Source organism: Microtus pennsylvanicus, chromosome 5 (assembly GCF_037038515.1).
Source record: "Microtus pennsylvanicus isolate mMicPen1 chromosome 5, mMicPen1.hap1, whole genome shotgun sequence".
NCBI lineage: Eukaryota > Metazoa > Chordata > Mammalia > Rodentia > Cricetidae > Microtus > Microtus pennsylvanicus.
In genome coordinates this window covers 44,388,893-44,408,158 of record NC_134583.1, presented here as the reverse complement: position 1 = coordinate 44,408,158, position 19,266 = coordinate 44,388,893, and the positions used below count along the sequence as shown (strand labels likewise).

Below are 19,266 nucleotides of genomic sequence, written 5' to 3'. Positions count from 1 at the left end.
AAACATGGATATCAACAATAGATATACTAATGTGGACTACAGAAATACCAGGAGGTCTTAACCCCATACAAAGAACTACAAGAAACTAAGAAACGTTGAGAACTAAATGTGGAGTGTTTTCCAATTAATTATCCAATACTAAATTGCCGCCTTTGAAAACATATGTACTAGCTATATTCTACAGACCAAGAAGGTTGTAAGTATGTATTTATACACATATATGTATATAAAAACAATAAACAAGAGGTCTTGAATTTGAAAGAATGCAAAGAAGGAGTGTATGAGAGGCTTTGAAGAGAGAAAAAGAGAGAAACAATTTAAAATAAAAGTAATTTTAATGAAAAACAGTAAATAGTTAGAGCCCTAATCATTCTCTTTAAGATACTTATACTCTACCAGTAATTTCTGAACCAAATACTTCTCAACAGTATTTTTCTCTTTCAGTTGTATCTGCAATCTTTTCAGGAGTCATTCTAAAATATTTCCTCTCAAGCCTTGTCTTCTGTGATATTTATCATCTAGCACTCCTTTCCTGCTCAAATTTTCATCATTTCTTTCCTTTCTTTTCTTCATGTTGCAAATGCTCTTAAAAAGTTATCTTACTTGATTTATGCTTTTCATGGGTATAGGTATAAACTTTAATACCGAGTACGGAACTAAGATCTCTAATATCCACTTTGAGTCTATTGATAAAAGTCTAAAAGTGACTAGAAGTAAAATAGCTTTAACTGGATCTCTGTGAGTGCGAGGCCATCCTGGTCTGCATGAGCTAGTTCAAGGACAGGCCCCAAAGCTACAGAGAGACCCTGTCTCAAAAAAAAAAATAGCTTTAACTTCAAAATAAATTAATTTCATGTAATAAAACCTTGCCCAACACTGTTTTGAGTTTGGATTCCCAACTACACCATATAGTTTCAGCTTTCTTAAATACTCATCTTATTCACCTGTTTTTGCCTGTCTGTCTAGAGTTTCTACTCCACAGTACTCAAGAAATTGATCATCAAAAGAATAAATAATCCAATAAAAAAATGGAGTACAGACCTAAACAGAGAACTCTCAACAGAGGAATCTGAAATGGCTAAAAGATACTTAAGGAAATGCTCAACATCCTTAGTCATCAGGGAAATGTAAATTAAAACAACACTGAGATTCCATCTTACACCTGTAAAAATGGCCAAGATCAAAAAACACTGATGACAACTTATGCTGGAGAGGTTGTGGGGAAAGGGGAACACTTCTGCGCTGCTGGTGCGAGTGCAAACTAGTACAGCCCTTTTGGATGTCAGTGTGACGATTTCTCAGAAAATGAGAAAACAACCTTCCTCAAGACCCAGCAATACCACTTTTTGGTATATATCCAAAGTGTGCTCAATCATGCCACAACCATGTGTGTTCAACTATGTTCATAGCAGCTTTGTTTGTCATAGCCAGAACCTGGAAACAACCTACATGCCCTTCAACCAAAGAATGAATAAGGAAAATGTGGTACTACACAGCAGAAAAAATAATGACATCTTGAATTTTGCAAGCTAATGGAAGGATTTAGAAAACATCATTTTGAGTGAGGTAACCCAGACCAGAAAGACAATTATCATATGTACTCACTCATAAGTTGTTTTTAAACATAAAACAAATAAAACCAGCCCACAAATCACAATCCCAGAGAACCTAGACAACAATGCAGACCCTAAGAGAGACTTACATAGATATAATTGACATGGGAAGTAGAAAAAGACGAGATCTCCTGAGTAAATTGGGAGCATGGGGACCTTGGGAGAGGGTTGGAGAGAAGGGGAGAGGCAGGGAGGGGAGCAGAGAAAAATGTAGAGCTCAATAAAAATCTATAAAAAAAGAAAAAGAAAATGCTTTAAAAGTTAAAAGAGAGAGAAAGAAATGTTGTGGTGCTGACTGGTATCACTGTCTGTCCTTAGTGATTCGCCTCAAGATTTTTCCTACAATGTTCAAGCTAAGAGCAACACAATGGATGTAAGACAAGGTCACTTGGGACCCAGGGAGGAAAACCAAAATAGTTTAAATGGGCCGCAAGCTCAAACACTCCATCATTCTCACAGTGAAGCAGCTCCTCCTCAGATCTCCTGTGCACTGGGATTAGTCCAGGCTCATTGTGACCAGATTTGTGACTGTCTTCAGGTAGGACACCAGGAAAAGAGACAAAGAAGAGGGAGAAAAGCATGATAACGTCCTGGGACTCAGAGAGTTATATACAAAAAAATAGATTCTCAGTTATTTCAACACAATAACACAAAATGCCTAAACCCACTGTAAAATTATGCATTTTTTATAATTGCAAGAGAGACTTGTTTAAAACAGAAACAAAGACAAAAGAAACTTTCCAAGTGTTTATTCTTGAATCAATTTGTGTCTTTACTTTTATTGATATCATATGGTCATTCTCAATGTTTTATGATAGCACACATTTAAAAAAAATGCTATTTTGCTTTAAATCCCAATACTATCATAAAGACAATGCCATGTGGAAAATGTCACCCATAGAATACTTGGTAGTTGATTATATAGTTGACCCTGGAAAGTCCAGCCTGTATTGAGTTTCTGGGCCTGTGGGGTATCTCATTTGTTGCGAAGAAATTAGGTATGAAAGGATCCTCTCTTCTAATGAATTAATCGTATTTCAATATTTTAGCCACTATTATTTGCCTAGTTATCTGACTATAGTGATACCAAATATTTTCTCTTCAATCATAGTACAACATCACCAAGAAAAAAAAAGATAAGATCAAAACACATAGAGTAAGTTTCAGCTATGAAATTCCAAAGACTTTCACAGATTTACTATGCCAAGTTACCTCTCAGGAGGTGTGTGTATTGTGAGCTCCAGTGTGCCTTTAAGAAAATGCAACTGTAATATGAAATATTCATGTCTGAATCAGCCAGCATAGTGAAAATGGCTACAGTAGAATTTTAGCACCTTAGCTGACAACACATTGTGCTCTTATATATTTATAGTGATTTAACTATATAAGAAACCTTCTATTCCTGTATTATATAACCTAAGCCTAAACATCTGTGAGTGTTTGAATTGTCTTTATAAAATCAATGATATGCATATACCAAAAACTTTAGGGTCAGGCGTGGTGAGTATCCCAGGTGTGTCTGTAATACCAGCACTTATTAGACTGAGGCAGGAGGATCATGAATATGAGAAGAACCTGACTGCCTAGTGAGTTTGAGGTAAGACCCTGCTTTGAGGAGAACCTTGGTCCTGCCTAAAGTGTTGCTACAGACTTTGTTGACTTCCCACAGGAGGCCTTACCATTTCTGAGGAGAGGATGGGGGTGGGGAAGACAGGTAGAGTGGCAAGAAGAGGGAACTGGGATTTTGTATGTAAAATAAGATTGTTTAAAAGAAAAAAAAAGAAAGACCCTGTTTCAAAGTAAAATCTTAAAGGAAAACAACAATAATAGTAATAAAAACCAATTCATTAGACTTATAAGTAATTTGGAACATGTTAAATACAGAAGGAGGTGGACTTGATATCAATATAACTATAAAACCCTAGTAATCTAAGAAAACTGTTGACTACAAAAAGGAAATATGATTCCTATCATCATATTTGTCTAAAAAGTATCTTTGGAATGAATGTTTTCGTTCATGATCTTAATCTTTTATCCTTTTCTGTGTTATTTACTATTATATGTTTGAAATACTTTGTAAAATTATGAATTCTAAGCTTTAAAAGTAAAATGTAATTATACTTGAAAAATTTTAAAAACTTACTATCATGTCCTTAGATTATTTATTAGGCATATATAATTTCCATTTTACTATATTAACATACATTCCTGACCTACATTTAATGACATAAAAAATTGAACTTCTAAAAAAAGTTGTTTAAAATATTTAATAACTAAAATAAAGTGATATTTTGGTAGCAATATTTATTATATTACGTCCCAGTGCTACTCCCAATACGAACACAACCAAACAGTTCCAAAGAAAATCATAAATTCCCTTTGATCTTTATCCACACTAAATAATAATTATTTAATTATTAAATAATTAAATTATCAAATAATTAAATTATTAAATTATTATCTGCTGAGATGTTCAGAGACTTCAGGTTTATCATTCATTATTCTACCAAAGTGGTCATTTTGCTATCTGTGTAAATTTCACACTGAGTTCCTAAATCTTTTATTAGAATGAACTATTTACATCTAATCATTTCCAGAGACAATCCTAAAGCACCAAGTCCAATCCGCCAAGCAAGACTAATACATAATTATATTTAGAATCCTTGCCTGAAGCAAGCACTTCAAACACTAGCTTGTTACTATGTACACACTCTGCCTGTAATGTGGAAGGCATGCCATATATCACCTTGGTGGTCATATTATAAAATGGTAAATGTTGAGTATTACACAATCAGAGCAATAGGAAAATCTAAACCATGGAATTAGTATATGCTTAATGAGAACTTATTTTTGAGAAAGTTTCTTTCTCTTTTTTAAAATTTGTTTTCTTTTTTTAAAAATAGAAAACAATCTCTTTTTTTCATTTTACATATCAATCCCTGTTCCCACACCCTCCCTTCTTTCCTACCCCACAACCCCACCCAATCCTCAACGAGGATAAAGCACATTGCTTTGGGGAAGGTCCAAGGCCCTCTCTACTATATCTAGACTGAGCAAGATATCCATCCAAAGAGAATAGGTTACCAAAAAGTCAGTACAAGCAGTAGGAACAAATCCTGGTGCCACTGCCAGTGGCCCCCACAGTCTGCCCCAGCCAAACAACTGTCACCCATATCCAGAGGGACTAGTTTGGACCTATGATGGTTCCTTCTCTGTTTGGTTGGAGTTGGTGAGATCCCATTAGCTCAGGTAAACTGTTTCAGTGGGTGTCCCCATCATGGTCTTGACCTCTTTGCTCATATTCCTACTCCTCTCACGCTTCAACTGGACTTTGGGAGCTCAGCCCAGTGCTCCCCTATGGGTCTCTGCCTCTGTTTCCATCAGTTGCTGGATGAAGGCTCTATGGTGATATTTAAGATATTCATCAATCTGACTACAGGTCAAGGCCAATTTGGGCACCCTCTCTTCTATTGCTTAGGGTTTTAACCGAAGTAATTCTTGTGAATTCCTGGGAATTTCTCTAGTACCAGGTTTCTTGATAGCTCCATAATGGCTCCCTCAATCAAAATATCTCCTTTCTTGCTCTCATCTTTGTCCTTCCTCTATCTCGACTATCCCATTTCCTCAAGTTCTTCTCCTCCATCCCCATCTCATCTTCTCTTCCTTTTCTGCTCTCCCTTCTCTCCACAACCCCATGCTCTCAATTTTGTCAGGAGATCTTGTCTACTCCTCCCTTTACAGGGGGATCTATAGATGTTTTTCTCAGGGTTCACCTTGTTATTTAGCTTCTCTAAGATCATAAACTATAGGCTCAATATCCTTTGCTTTACAACTGGCATCTACTTATGAGTGAGTACATACCATGTTCATCTTTATGGGTCTGGGTTACTTCACTCAGGATTTTTTTTCTAGTGCCAACCACTTGCATAAAATTTCAAGATATCATTTCTTTTATCATGGAGTAGTAATCTAATGTGTAAATGTGCCATATTTTCTTTATCCATTCTTTGGTTGAGGGGCATCCTGGTTGTTTCCAGGTTCTGGCTATTACAAATAATGCTGCTATGAACATAGTTATAACCAACCCCACATCAGACAGAGGCCTGATCTCCAAAATATATAAAGAACTCAAGAAATTAGACAACAAAATTCCAAATAACCCAATTAAAAATGGGGTACAGAAATAAACAGAGAATTCTCAACAGAAGAAGCTCAATTGGACAAAAGACACTTAAAGAAATGTTCAACATCCTTAGCCATCAATGAAAAGCAAATAAAAACAACTCTGACATACCAGCTTACACCTGTCAACTAAGATCAAAGACACCAAAGATAGCTTATGCTGGAGAGGATGTAGAGTAAAGGGAACACCCTTCCATTGTTGGTGGTAATGCAAACTTACACAACTACTCTGGAAATCAGTATGGCGGTTTCTCAAAAAATTAGGAATCAACCTACCTCAGGGCCCAGCAATACTACTCTTGGGCATATACCAAAAAGATGCTCAATTATACTACAAGAACATTTGTTCAAGTTTTTTCCTCTTAGAAAGAAAATTTTCCAGAAGTTTTCTCATTCTGTCTAAGTAGCTTGTGCTGACTTGATCATCAATTTATGAGTCATTACCATCATAAACTGCTACACTGAGCACTGTCTCTAAGCGTGAATATATCCTTCTTTCCCCTAGGAACTAGACCTTCAAGAGTGCCTATGACCATGACCTCATGTAATAACTCCATTCCTCGGCCCTTGACATTCACCCTTGCTGGAATCCCAGGCTTGGAATCCTCTCATGGTTGGTTCTCTGTGACATTTTTCTTGATATTTTTAGTAACCATCATAGGAAATGTCACCATCATTAATATAATTTGGCTAGAGAAGAGTCTCCAGGAGCCGATGTTTCTTCTCCTGTCTACACTATCAGTTGTGGACCTTTGCCTGGTAATAGTCATTGTACCCCGAATGCTAGGAATCTTCTGGATGAATGCCAAAGAAATCAGCTTTGATGCCTGCCTCACTCAGATGTTTTTCATCCCTTCTTTTTATGTCATGGAATCAGGAATCCTCTTAGCCATGGCTTTTGATAGGTTTGTGGCTATCTGGTACCCTCTGAGGTACACAACCATCCTTGAGAGCAACATACTTGTGAAGATGGCACTAGCTATACTGGCAAGGGCTGTGGCAGTGCTGACCCCTGCACCCATCCTGACAAAGAGACTGGAACTATTCCAAACCCAGGTCATTGCTTACTCCTACTGTGCCTATATGGCTGTGGTGATGATTGCTTGTGGCGACATCTCCACCCATATTGTGTATGGCCTCCTGGTTATTGCAGCATCTGTGGGGGTGGATCTAGTTTTTGTCATTCTGTCATATGCACTAATCCTTCATGCTGTCTTCCGTATTCCATCTTGGCAAGCCAGAAGGAAAGCTTTGAGCACATGTGGCTCTCATCTTTGTGTCATTGGTCTGTTTTATTCTCCAGTTGTCTTCTCCATCTTATCCCAGATTTTAGGGTACCATATGGCTGCCTATTTACAAATAATAATAGACAATTTGTATTTCCTGGTGCCTCCCATGGTCAACCCCTTAATATATGCAGTACGAACCAAACAGATACGGGAGTGGGTGTTTCGGGTACTCAAGTGTCACAGAGACTGAGCTGATACCTTTGATGAAAAGAAGACATGGAGGCACCGAAGTTATTCTGGCCAGAAGTTAAAATAATTTCTGCCAGTTTAGGATTTTCCTGTGAGAGGAAAGAAACTCCTGATCCAAGAGAAGTCTTTTAGTGTGAAAATATAACAAGGGCCTATTCTTTCCATCTTGTTGCATAAAAATCTTCTAACTCCCAAGTGCTTGCTTGCATGTAATAAAATAGTACTTTCTTGCAAATTTTATGTTTTATTTAATCAAGTGGGATCACATGAACTGAAAACATTGTACAAAAGGTGTAAGAGTACAACTGAAGTATGTGTCATAAACATAGTGTTGGTTTAATTTTGTCCTTTCATGTTTTCTTCTCTTTCACCGACACACAATCATATTATAAAAAGGAATTGTAATGAAAACAGATGTATAAACTTATATTTGAACTAATAAATAAGTAATGAGCCTTTTTTCTCTGTTTAAAGACCTTTAAAGAATAAATAAAATAATAATATGGGCTATATAATAAAATGACTTGAGAGATAGGCATTTCCAAATTAGAAAATGGGCTTTAACTATGGAAATCAATTACTTAGAAAGCAAAAATAGTATGAGAGCATGACTCAGACACATTATTCTTGGGTGTATACCTAAATCATTATGTACCTATATATACATATATATGTATACATATATATATACATATATACACACGTGTGTATATATGTATATATATTCTGTAACAGAGACACCCACACATCTATGTTCCCTACAGCTATATTAAGAACTAAGAAATGAAATGACTCTGAAGGTCTATTGATAGGATAATTGATAATAAAAATATGTTAGGTATATACAATGAGATTTTACTAGGGGATGAAAAGGAATTAAAATCTAAGTCTTGACTCCTGGAAGAGATGAATGGCAGTATCCTCTACATGTGGATTGTGTTTCTTCCAGAAACCAAGGGTTATTAAACAATTAATTGTAGTTTCAACTATGTGCTACGTCGTTGTGAATTGTTGGTCAGGAAGAACACTGAGGCCCCAAATCAATGTAAGCTATTGATCTTGCTTGCCCATCAGAACCTGATGATAAGACAGTCCTGATGAAGGCATCACACACTTTGCTCACAGAACTTAAGAAAAAATGAAACTAGTTTACTTCCTACAGGTTTGCTGCCATAAGTTGCAAAAGGGATTTTTGGTGGGGGTGTCATTTTCTTCACTAGTGTAACCACTAATAAGTGTCTTTCCTTCAGTGAATAACATCTGAAACATGCTCAGACAAGAGACTCTAAGATCAGTGGATGGGACAAAAAGAAGACATCAGAGTTGGAGAACTGGATGGGAAGCAGGGTTTCAGAGAGAAATCAAGGTGGGTGGGACAAGAAGAGAGACTACTACTAACTATATGAATGTATGAAACTGTCAAAATAAGAAAGGAATTAAATGGAAGAAACCATGGTTTTAAAGAGCTACTCTTTTGTTTTAAATTTTCCTCATCATATACTTGATCTCACATATTTGTATAAATTCAATACATTCAATGATACACATATTAATAACTAAAATATTGATTTTTAATGTTTGCATTTCTTTACAACACTGTTTCTAAAGAAAACCAAGAATGTTCCTTATATTCCAGTGAAAAAAGCAAAATAATGAATTAAAAAAGTAAACACTGGAATAAAACACAACTTTTCACTGAACACCGTAATTTGCAAAATCTTTATATGTTGAAAGGTGAACTTTCATTGCTTTTCTAAATATTTAGTGCTTTAGTTTTCTTCCCACAAATTTGTAGATTTCTCAGTACTCAAATATGTGATGTACCCATCAATTTTCTGTACCCTATCACCTTCTATGTGACATGAGGGAATTTGGAAGAATAAGATTTATCCCACTTATATAGTTCGTTCCTCCCACCTAAAACATTTTAGGTGGAATATTAAAGACTACTTATATGCTTTCAGGCTACTCCAGAAGTTGCCTGAAGAAAGTCCATGTTCACATCAAAGGCATTTTATGACTCTTTCTGTAAGACCCTTTTCTGTTTGGGAGAATAAATTTACTCATGAATACTATAAATGCATTTTAAGATGTTACTACCCACCTATCCAAAAGGAGGTGTAGGGGTGATTAGATAAATGCCTCATAGTTTTTGACCCCCTGTGGCAATTAGGAGTTCTCTTTCTTATACTTCAAATTCTTTCAGCAAAAGAAAGCTGTAAAGATCAATGCTCCCTCTTATATGATTTTTATTGGAATAAGTGGAAAATATACATTGATGCTAAAATGTCTGCTATAGTTTGCTTTGGTAGCATATCTTTAAGTTCATGATCTATTTTTAGGCTGAAAACCTTTCCAGGTAAATATTATATCTACCTTTCTTTCCTTCTGTATAGAAAAGTATGTCACTAAGTTGATGATCAAAGGAGAAGAGAATCAATACAGTAAATGGAGACATTAGTGAGAAAATTTTTGTGCTCATGTAGTACAAGCCAAGATGCTACATATGTTCTCAATCTATAGAGTCCTTGGAGGATGAGGACAGACAAGGAGACTAGAGAGGCAAAGAGGTAAAGGCCAGTCTCCATTTTCTTCATTTGTTTCTAAGAGCTCTGAATTCATAGAAATAATAATATCAGAAAATATAAAGGTATATTCATCGTGTTACTTGCTCAGTTTAATAGTATAGATTTCAAGCTCTTCACATTACCTCCTAATTAACTTTTTTTCTCTTTTTTTTATTGAGAAAATGAGAAAAAAAACAAGTTTCCACCTCCTCCCAGCCTCCCATTTCCCTCCCCCTCCTCCCACCCTTCTCCCCCTCCTCCCACCCTTCTCCCCCTCCCCCCACTCCTTTCCCCCTCCCTCTCCAGTCCAAAGAGCTGTCAGGGTTCCCTGCCCTGTGGTAAGTCCTAGGTCCTCCCCGCTCTGTCCATATCTAGGAAGGTGAACATCCAAACTGGGTAGGCTCCCACAAAGCCAGCACATTACGTAGGATCAAAACCCCTTGCCATTGTCCTTGGCGTCTCATCAGCTCTCATTGTTCGCCATGTTCAGAGAGTCCAGTTTTATCCCATGCTTTTTCAGTCACAGTCCAGCCAATTTATAGATTCAATGCAATCCCCATCAAGGTCCCATCAAAATTCTTCACAGATCTTGAGAGGACAATAATCAACTAATTAACTTTTGATGAAAAGTAAGTTTACTGTGAGTTTCAAAATGATGCAGACAATGACCATTGTAAACAATACTAGTCTTTAGGATGTTGAAATGGATCAGTTGATAAAGGCACTTGCATTTTTATAATGCGTATTTTATTATCACTCATTACGTATTACTCATATGTAATGCATATTTTGTATTAACATAAGACCATGTGACAGATAGTAGAGATGTTAGTAGATGATACCCTGCAACATGATGGTATGTGTCTTTTGACATTTTGAATACAAAGATGAGGCTGCTTAGTTGAGACTGCCTTTCATGATCTGAATTCTCAAGGAAGTCAGAGGCACACATCAGCACAGCTTCATGAGTTCTAATGACATTAATTTTAAAACTGAATTAATGCTATGGTTAAAAAAACTTTATCACCCGAAGTAAAGTTTGACATTCAAATATCCCATTTAACATGATGTCCTCCATGAAATATTGTATGATTCCTCTTACCATCTAGACTAGTTGCTTCTACATGTGAAGCCAAATATATTGCTTAAATCTTCTCAGCCCTTAACTAACATTACATTAAATTTGGTCAATATTCTTACATAATGTACAATCAATCATATAACCCATCTGTCACTGTTTATTGCCAGGGAAAAAATACCTACCATTTTGTATTACAGAAAGTACACAAATAACTCAGTAGGAAGGAATAAAAAATAGATATAAGAATGCAAGAAAGAAGAAAAAACAAAATGGAGAAGAAAATGTAGATAAGGGATCATAGGAGAATATAAGATACATTTATATTTTTTGTATTTGTTTATTCCATGTTCAGACTGATTTTATCTTGGGAATATAGACTCTTCATGGAAGATTACTATATTAGAAAAATCAGAAATATAGACACTTATAGAAAAAACAACTTTAACAGGAAACTCTCTAATTTTCCTCTCACACAATTCTTTAAGGATCTCTACTGAGTATTAGATTTCAGAACAAAAATTTGTATAACCCATCTGCGGATCTCCTTGGTCTTTACACCATAGACAATGGGGTTTAGGGCAGGGGGCAGAAGCAGATAGATGGTAGACAATAATATGTGGACATATGGTGATACATGACCAAAACGGTGACTAAAAAAGGAAAAAAAGGCAAGGATATAAAACTCCAGGAAGACAACAATATGAGCTGTACAAGTGTTGAATGCTTTGCTTCTTGCCTCTTTCTGAGGAAGACGAAAAACAGCTTGGAAAATCAAAATGTAGGAGATGAAAACAAATATCATGTCAAAACCTAGAATTGCAAAAGCTACAAAGAGCCCATATGATTTATTAATATGGACATCTTCTGCTGCCAGCTTCACTACAGCCATGTGCTCACAGTAAGAATGAACAATCACAACAGAGCGGAACCATTGCAGTCGCTTAAGGAGAACAGGTAAAATCCCAACAAGTATGGTTGCCCGAACTGCAACCATTAGAACCACTCGTAGTAGAAATAAAGGTGTAAGGATAGATGTGTGCCTCAGAGGATCACAGATGGCAACATACCGGTCAAAGGCCATGGCCAGCAGGGTGCCAGATTCCATTCCTTGCAAAGCGTGGATGAAGAAGAGCTGGGCGAGACAAGCATCAAAAGCCATGGAGTATGAACTAAACCAGAAGATGGCCAACATCTTTGGAGCAATGGCTAAGCAGAGACCAAGGTCAGTAGCTGCCAGTACTGCCAGGAAAATATACATGGGCTGGTGTAGACTACGTTCTGTGGGGATAATGATTAGCAGGAAGAGGTTTCCCAGCAAAGCCACAAGGCATACAGCAAAGAAGGGAAATCCAATCCAAAACTGCACATGCTCCAGTCCAGGAATGCCAATCAGAATCACTGTCCTTGGGTTCAGATATGACAAGTTGTTGTATCCCATGAGGCTGATGGATGTTCTCCTCACCACTGATCTTGACACCTACTCAGAGAAAACTGATGAATGTGAGAGAGGAGGAGTACACTCGTACTTCTCACAATCTTATAAATATGGCCTTTAAATCTTAAGGCATTGACTTATTTTATAAGACTTTTGTTCTTCTGTATTCTTTTCTAATTCCAGTGTTGATTTTAGACAGTGAATATGACCTAATGTTTATCTTCTAGATACTGTATAAATAAATATAAATTGTCTAATTGTTTTGATTCTGTGAGCTTCTGAAGTCATCCCAGCTGGCCTTAAAGAATGTAAATGTGACTCTTCATATTCATCTCCAAACTCCATATAGATTTCAGACATTAAGGGTCACTGTGTCAAAGTCATATTATAAATTATCTGTCTTGTGATCTGATGATGATGTAGGTACTCACCGATCTTAGAGGACAGCAGGAGTTTAAAATACAGAGAAAAAGTCAATGAAGCCAAACAGAACCATAAGCTAAGAAAGGAATCTGTAGGCAGAGGCTTCTCATCTGTTTCCCAACCACCTAGACCCAAAATAATCACACAGAAACTATATTATTTGCAATACTGCTTTATTGATAGCTAAAGTGTATTTCTAGATAGCTCTTATGTTCAAATTAACACATTTCTATTCATCTGCGTACCTCCATGTGGTTGTGGCCTGCTGGTAAGGTTCTGTCCATCATCCGGTGTCTGTCTCTTGTGGTGGCTACATAGCTTTTTCTTGACTCTGCCTTCTTTCTCCCAGCATTCAGTTTAGTTTTCCCGCCTAGCTCTATTTTGCCCAGTTGCAGGCCAACACAGTTTCTTTATTCCTTAACCAATGAAAACAGCACATATACAGAATGACTTCCCACACCAAAGGAGAATGCCAAACCAAGAATGCTGTGCAGTCTCTGCGGACACATGTTCAAGTACACTTACTACGCTAATGAACCTCATGTGCAGCAAAGCTTGTTGTGGAGTTCCGTGTAATTTATTTTATTTTACTCATTTAATTGCTATCAGTTGACAGTTAAAATAATTTCTAACACCATTGAGCTTCTCTTCCTCATAAATTGTTTAAATTTCTATTTTTCAAAACTAATTCTCTTTTTCAAAAAATTAAAACCCACCAAATCTACTCTCTTGTCTTTTAAATTTTTTTCACCAACCACATTAAGAACATAAAATTATATATGATTTTCATTCTGATTTCTCTATGATTAATCATAGATAAATAGAAACATTAAATAAGGAGAATAATTCTAAATAAAATTTTGAAGTAATTTTATTGGAAGGAAATGAGGATCTACTGTGTTGAAACTGTATGAAAATAATATATTGCTCATAGTAGTAAGCACATTAAAACAAATGCAAGCATAAACTTAAATTCTTCAGTGTCACAGAATATAAAATATTTCAGTAGTTGATGAAAATGAATATTTCTATATGAGTTTCTCTAGCAACAGAAACCATGAGACAATACCAAAAAATAAAGGTATTTGATTAAAATACTGGGAAATTTTGTATAATAAAATCATTCAAATACCAGTTTGAAGTGAGATTGGCAGTAGAAGTGGAAAATTGCTTAAAGGTGATTATAAACAAAACTATAAATGTTTTATGAATAGGGTACAAGTTGTAGAGGCAAAATGTAAAGAAACTGCATAAAGAAATTTCACAAGAGATCATTATTTTAAAACTGATTGATGATCTAAGAACACAAGGCAAAATTAGCTCTGGTCTCACCATAATCAATAATAATGCAGACATCATAACTGATTTCTTCTATATAGTATAATATATAAAATTGTGGTATATAAACATATATTTTCAATAAGTGTTTATAATTTTATGTATCAGAAAAAGCACATATTTTGAGCAATATATACTTCCCAGATAATCTGAATTTCAGGAATGAGATGTGACCTATGATTGCTCAGAAACCAGAATTAGATAGAGAGCTAAGGAAAGTAGGAGGCTCCATTCTTTGACTCCCTCTTCACATACTGCCAGCTGTTCTGCTCAAACTATTTGTGGAGACAAAGGGGGGGCACAGATAGTCTCTTTAATAACTAATATTGGCAAGATTTGATTGAAAAGATATCTCAATAATCTTATTATCACCTTACCTTGGTACTAGTTAATAGCATATCTATTATGTCTTCCTCACATTCAATTGAAACAATTATGAAAAAATTATCTTCTACCTCTTTCATCACTAAATGTTTTTCCTATATATATGTGAGTCTAACCCACAACACATACTATTAAGAAAACAAAAGTTCTGGGTTCAGGAAAGAAAACTGGTTCCTGGTAAAGGAATATCCATGATCAACACACTTATGATGGAGTCATCTGATGCTCATTTTTATTGGTTTACTCCCTTTTAAAATTGGCTACAACCAGAAATTAGGTATATGGAGGTCTTAACACATGAAGAAGACACTCACCCAGACAGAAAATCAGCCAGATGGAACAGATCTTCTCTGACGCAGTTTAAAATTGGAAAGGAATTAATATCTTACCACCTTGCATCATCTGCTTCCAGCCTCTTCTTGGCTTTTCTTAGAACTCTGCTGTTCCCAGGCCCATATTTTAACCTGGTCCCTGGGGGAAGGCTGCTACATTTCTGATATCTATCTCTAGTTTGTTTGGAAAATCTGTCATTACTTGAAGTTGTACAGCCCTTACACAAATATCCACCTCATAGGAAGCTGTTTCTAAGCAACCAGAGTTTTATAAGAGGAAATTGTGGGTCACTGCTGTAACCTGATAGACCTGAGACAATTTAGAATCTGGAAAACAACAAACAGAAGCCATAGGAAACATGTAGAATAGGAAAACAAAGAATTTATTTTTAAGATAGGCAAACATAAAGACATTTATTACAGATTCTTGCTTCCATTTTTCTCTAAATAAGCAAATAAATGTCCTTGAGTTAATATAAAAGAAAAATTATATTAAACCCTGTGTACTTTGCCAAATTATTTTGTCAAGACATATTCCAAAATATAGCATACCATATGTGTATCATTCATAGAATTCAAAGTGTCAATAATTAAAATATCGAGAAAGAGAAATGTTTAAAAACAACCAGAAATTGATTGATAGATTAATCTTGGGTTTGACCACTTTGTTTCCCTGCCCCAAAATAACAGTAATTTATTTATGTGAGTACATCAGTGGAGCGCCCAGGACCTGATCTCTGCACCCTGATCTCTGTTTGCCTAGAATACATACATACATACATACATACATACATACATACATACATGATTACATAAAGTTACTGTTGTTTTTGACCAACCTTCTTGCCTATGGCCACTTTTAAAGCAAAATGAAAGAAATTACTACTTATGTTCTAATATACAGTGTCACTAGAGTTGTTAGTCACGTACCCCTGGAAACTACTACTGTATTACTAAATTTCTCTCAAAGTATTATAGTATTTGTGGTTTCAAGAATAAAGGGGAGTACGCTTTGTCTCAGCACTAAAACGTTGCATACTTCCACCACTTCTGAACTCCACTTGAGAATGTGCCCTCGACTCCCATTGCCTGTTTCCATGTCACTCTCCACCCCTCGTTATAGCTGAGGAACAGTTTTGTGTCTTCTTTCCTTTCTACAGCCTTGCCTACTGCCTTACTATACCAAGTATGCAAACACACTTTGTAGTGGAAATGGTGGAAATCAAATGCCTTTTAATTGCTTTCAGTGGTAGGGAGAATTTCTGATATTCTCTACTAACAGTGAAGTCAGCCAAAGATTTTGTCACAGAATCTTTCTTGAATTGTTCAAATTCTTTCAGATTCAATATACAATCTTTTTGATGTACTAATGTTACATTTTCCGAAACTATTCTGCGATTCATAGTCTTTTTTGATAAATCAATTAATAGAATTCCCCAGGGAAGATGATAAGTTAGACTACATGAAAGTTGATTTTCTTTTTTATTCTTCTTTCATGCAATATTTCACTATTGCAGTCTCCCTTGCCTTTATCCCTCCCAATCCTACCCCCACTTACCCACTCCCCCAAACACACTTTGTTTCTCTTCAGAAAAGAGAAGGCCTCCCAGTGCTATCAACCAAACATGGCATAATGAGATGCAATAAGACAGGTCACACACAGACCCTCATATCAAGGCTGGACAAAGCAGCCTAGTAGCAGGAAGAGAGTCCAAAGATTAGGCAAAAGAGTCAGAGGCAACCCTACTTCTACTGTTAGAAGTCCTACAAAACCCCCAAGCTAAACAACCACAGCATGTATGCACAGAACCTACAACAGATCCATGTAGGCTCTGTGGTTGCTGCTTCAGTCTCCGTGACCCCACTTTGAGTCCTTCTTAGTTTCTGTGCTATGTCTGTTCAGAAGTCTTTTCCTGTGCCATTGCTTTGAAGGCTATTTCCTTCTTTCTCCTCTATCAGGTTCAGTGTGTCTGGTTCCATGTTGAGGTCTTTGCTTCACGTGGACTTGAGTGTGTGCAGGGTGATAAATATGGATTTGCATTCTTCTACAGTTAGACCAGTACCATTTGTTGAAGACAGTTTCTTTTATCCAGCGTGTATTTCTTCATCACCTCTTCCATAGGTGGGTGGATTTATGTCCACTTCTTCAATTTGATTTCATTGAGCAATATATGTTTTTTATACCAATATACATTTTTTTTACTACTCTAGCTCTGTAGTAAAACTTTAAATCAGGAATAGTGATACTTCTGGAAGTTCTTTATTGTTCAGTATTGTTTTAGCTATCCTGTTTTATTTTTTCCATATGAAATAGGGTGTTGCCATTTCAAGGGTCCGTAAAGAGTTGTGTTGGAATTTTGATAAGGATTGCATTGAATCTGTAGATTGCTTTTGGTGGGATGATCATTTTTACTATGTTAATTCTACTGATCCATCTTCTGATATCTTCTTCAGTTTCTTTTCTCAAAGACTTAAGTTTTGTTCTACAAGTCTTTCACTTGGCTAATTAGGGTTACCGCCAAGATATTTTATACTGTGTGTGGCTATTATGAAGGATGTTGTTTCTCTAATTTCTGTCTTAGATCACTTATCTTTGTATGCAGTAGGATTCTGTTTCATTTTGTTTCTTTTAATCTTTAACCAGTTGTTGCTGAAAGTGTTTATCAGTTGTAGAAGTTCTCTGGTAGAATTTTTAGGGTTGCTTGTATATACTATAATATTGTCTGCAAATAATATTTTGACTTCTTCCTAATTTTTATCCTCTTAATCACCTTTAATTATCTTATTGCTCTATCTAGAAAATCATGTACTATATATGATGGCTATAGAGAAAGTAGACAGCTTTACCATATAAGATTTAGATGTTTATAATGAGAGAATGACTTATAATTTTTATTCATTAAATTCATTCTTTAATTCATTCTGGTTATTCTCATCCACCATCTTCTATCATCTCCCTCCAATAGCCCTCTTCCCTGAAATACCTTTCTTATATTCATGTGTTTTTATTTATTTGTGATGTGCTGGGTTTAGCAAGGCCATTAGTTTGACCATAGGTTCATAATTAACTATTGGAATCTGGTAGACTCACCAGAGAGTACATAGGTAACAGTGATGACTCCTCCTCTCCCAGAATATGTAAGTAGATGACAGTTCAGCAGAAAGGGATAATGTCCATGTGTGCCCACCCCCCTGTGATGACTGATGTGTCTTCCCACTATAGGTAGCCATAGCTAGCATAAATTCATAAATACAATGGCTATATCATTCCCAAAGATGACATTTTGCAGCCCTTCTCCCTAACTTCTTGCTCTTAAACTTTTGTATCCCCTCTTCCTCAACATCCCCTGCATGTTAGTTAGGTTATACACATGTTTTGTTCAGGAATGAGCCTTCAAGAATCACTTATTATGGGGTTTGAACATTCGTGTGTCTCTGCATTCAGTGTCTTTCACAGCAAAGAGAAACTTCTCTTATTGAGACTGACACAGAAGTTTTTCTATATATATTTAAACATTTAGAAGTCAGTTTGAAGCTTCGCTGATTTAGATAGACAACTGCAATGAGTTCCCTCTCCATGCCCATGGTGCTAAGCATGTGCTTACATCTTCACAGTACTACAGGCATGTATTTCCACCTTTAGAACAGGAACCAAGTTCACTTAGAGAACAGTTTTAAAACTTATATCCACCAGGAAGTGTAATAAGTGTATATAATTGATTTTTGTTGGCACATGTTTATTAAAATATGCTTTATCTTTATGCAACAAATAGAATTTAGTTTATAATTTCATTTCTTTATGTCAGTGATTTATTTTTTCTGGAGAGATATCTCTGTTTCTCTATTTGAAATTTTGTCTATTAATTGCTATTTGAATTTCAATTTATTTACTTTCAGTTATGTATTTTTTATTTGTGTATGAATGTTTTTTCTTCATATATAAATTTGCAACAAGCACATACTTCCTGCCCAAAGAGTTCAGAAAAAGGTGTGAGATTTTTCTGGAACTAAAGTGATATGTGGGTGTAAATCACAATGTGTATGATAGGAACCAAACCGGGGTCTTTTGCAAGAGTAAAAAGTGCTTATAACCACTGAGCAAACTTTCTAATCCCTTAAGTTAAATTATAAGCTGATTATTTACACAGACACATGAACAATATAATAAATAATAAACATGTTAATTACAAAGCTACATGGTACAGGTTATAATGGAACAAAATGCAAATATTAGCATGTTCTGATGGCAATGATTAAATTACAAGTAAACAAAAACTTTATTAGAAATCAATAAAAATCTCAGTAGGTAATTAATAGCATAATAATCAAAGTGGTTATTGATTCTATTAAATTTTAATTTATTTTTATTATTTTAATTGAATTGGACAAAATGCAAAATATGAATGATACAATGTAATCAACAACTAAAATGA

General features: G+C 35.7%; 2 protein-coding genes across 2 annotated transcripts; one reads left to right on the top strand and one right to left on the bottom strand.

Moving 5' to 3' along the window:
- The first annotated feature begins 6,329 nt into the window (after window positions 1-6,329).
- LOC142850794 (olfactory receptor 52J3-like) lies at window positions 6,330-7,274 on the top strand. The gene has a single exon (XM_075974703.1). It carries the CDS (start codon window positions 6,330-6,332, stop codon window positions 7,272-7,274), a length of 945 nt encoding a protein of 314 aa, XP_075830818.1.
- Window positions 7,275-11,411: 4,137 nt separating this feature from the next.
- LOC142850793 (olfactory receptor 52A1-like) lies at window positions 11,412-12,359 on the bottom strand. Its single transcript, XM_075974702.1, has one exon. It carries the CDS (start codon window positions 12,357-12,359, stop codon window positions 11,412-11,414), a length of 948 nt encoding a protein of 315 aa, XP_075830817.1.
- Between the last annotated feature and the right edge of the window lie 6,907 nt (window positions 12,360-19,266).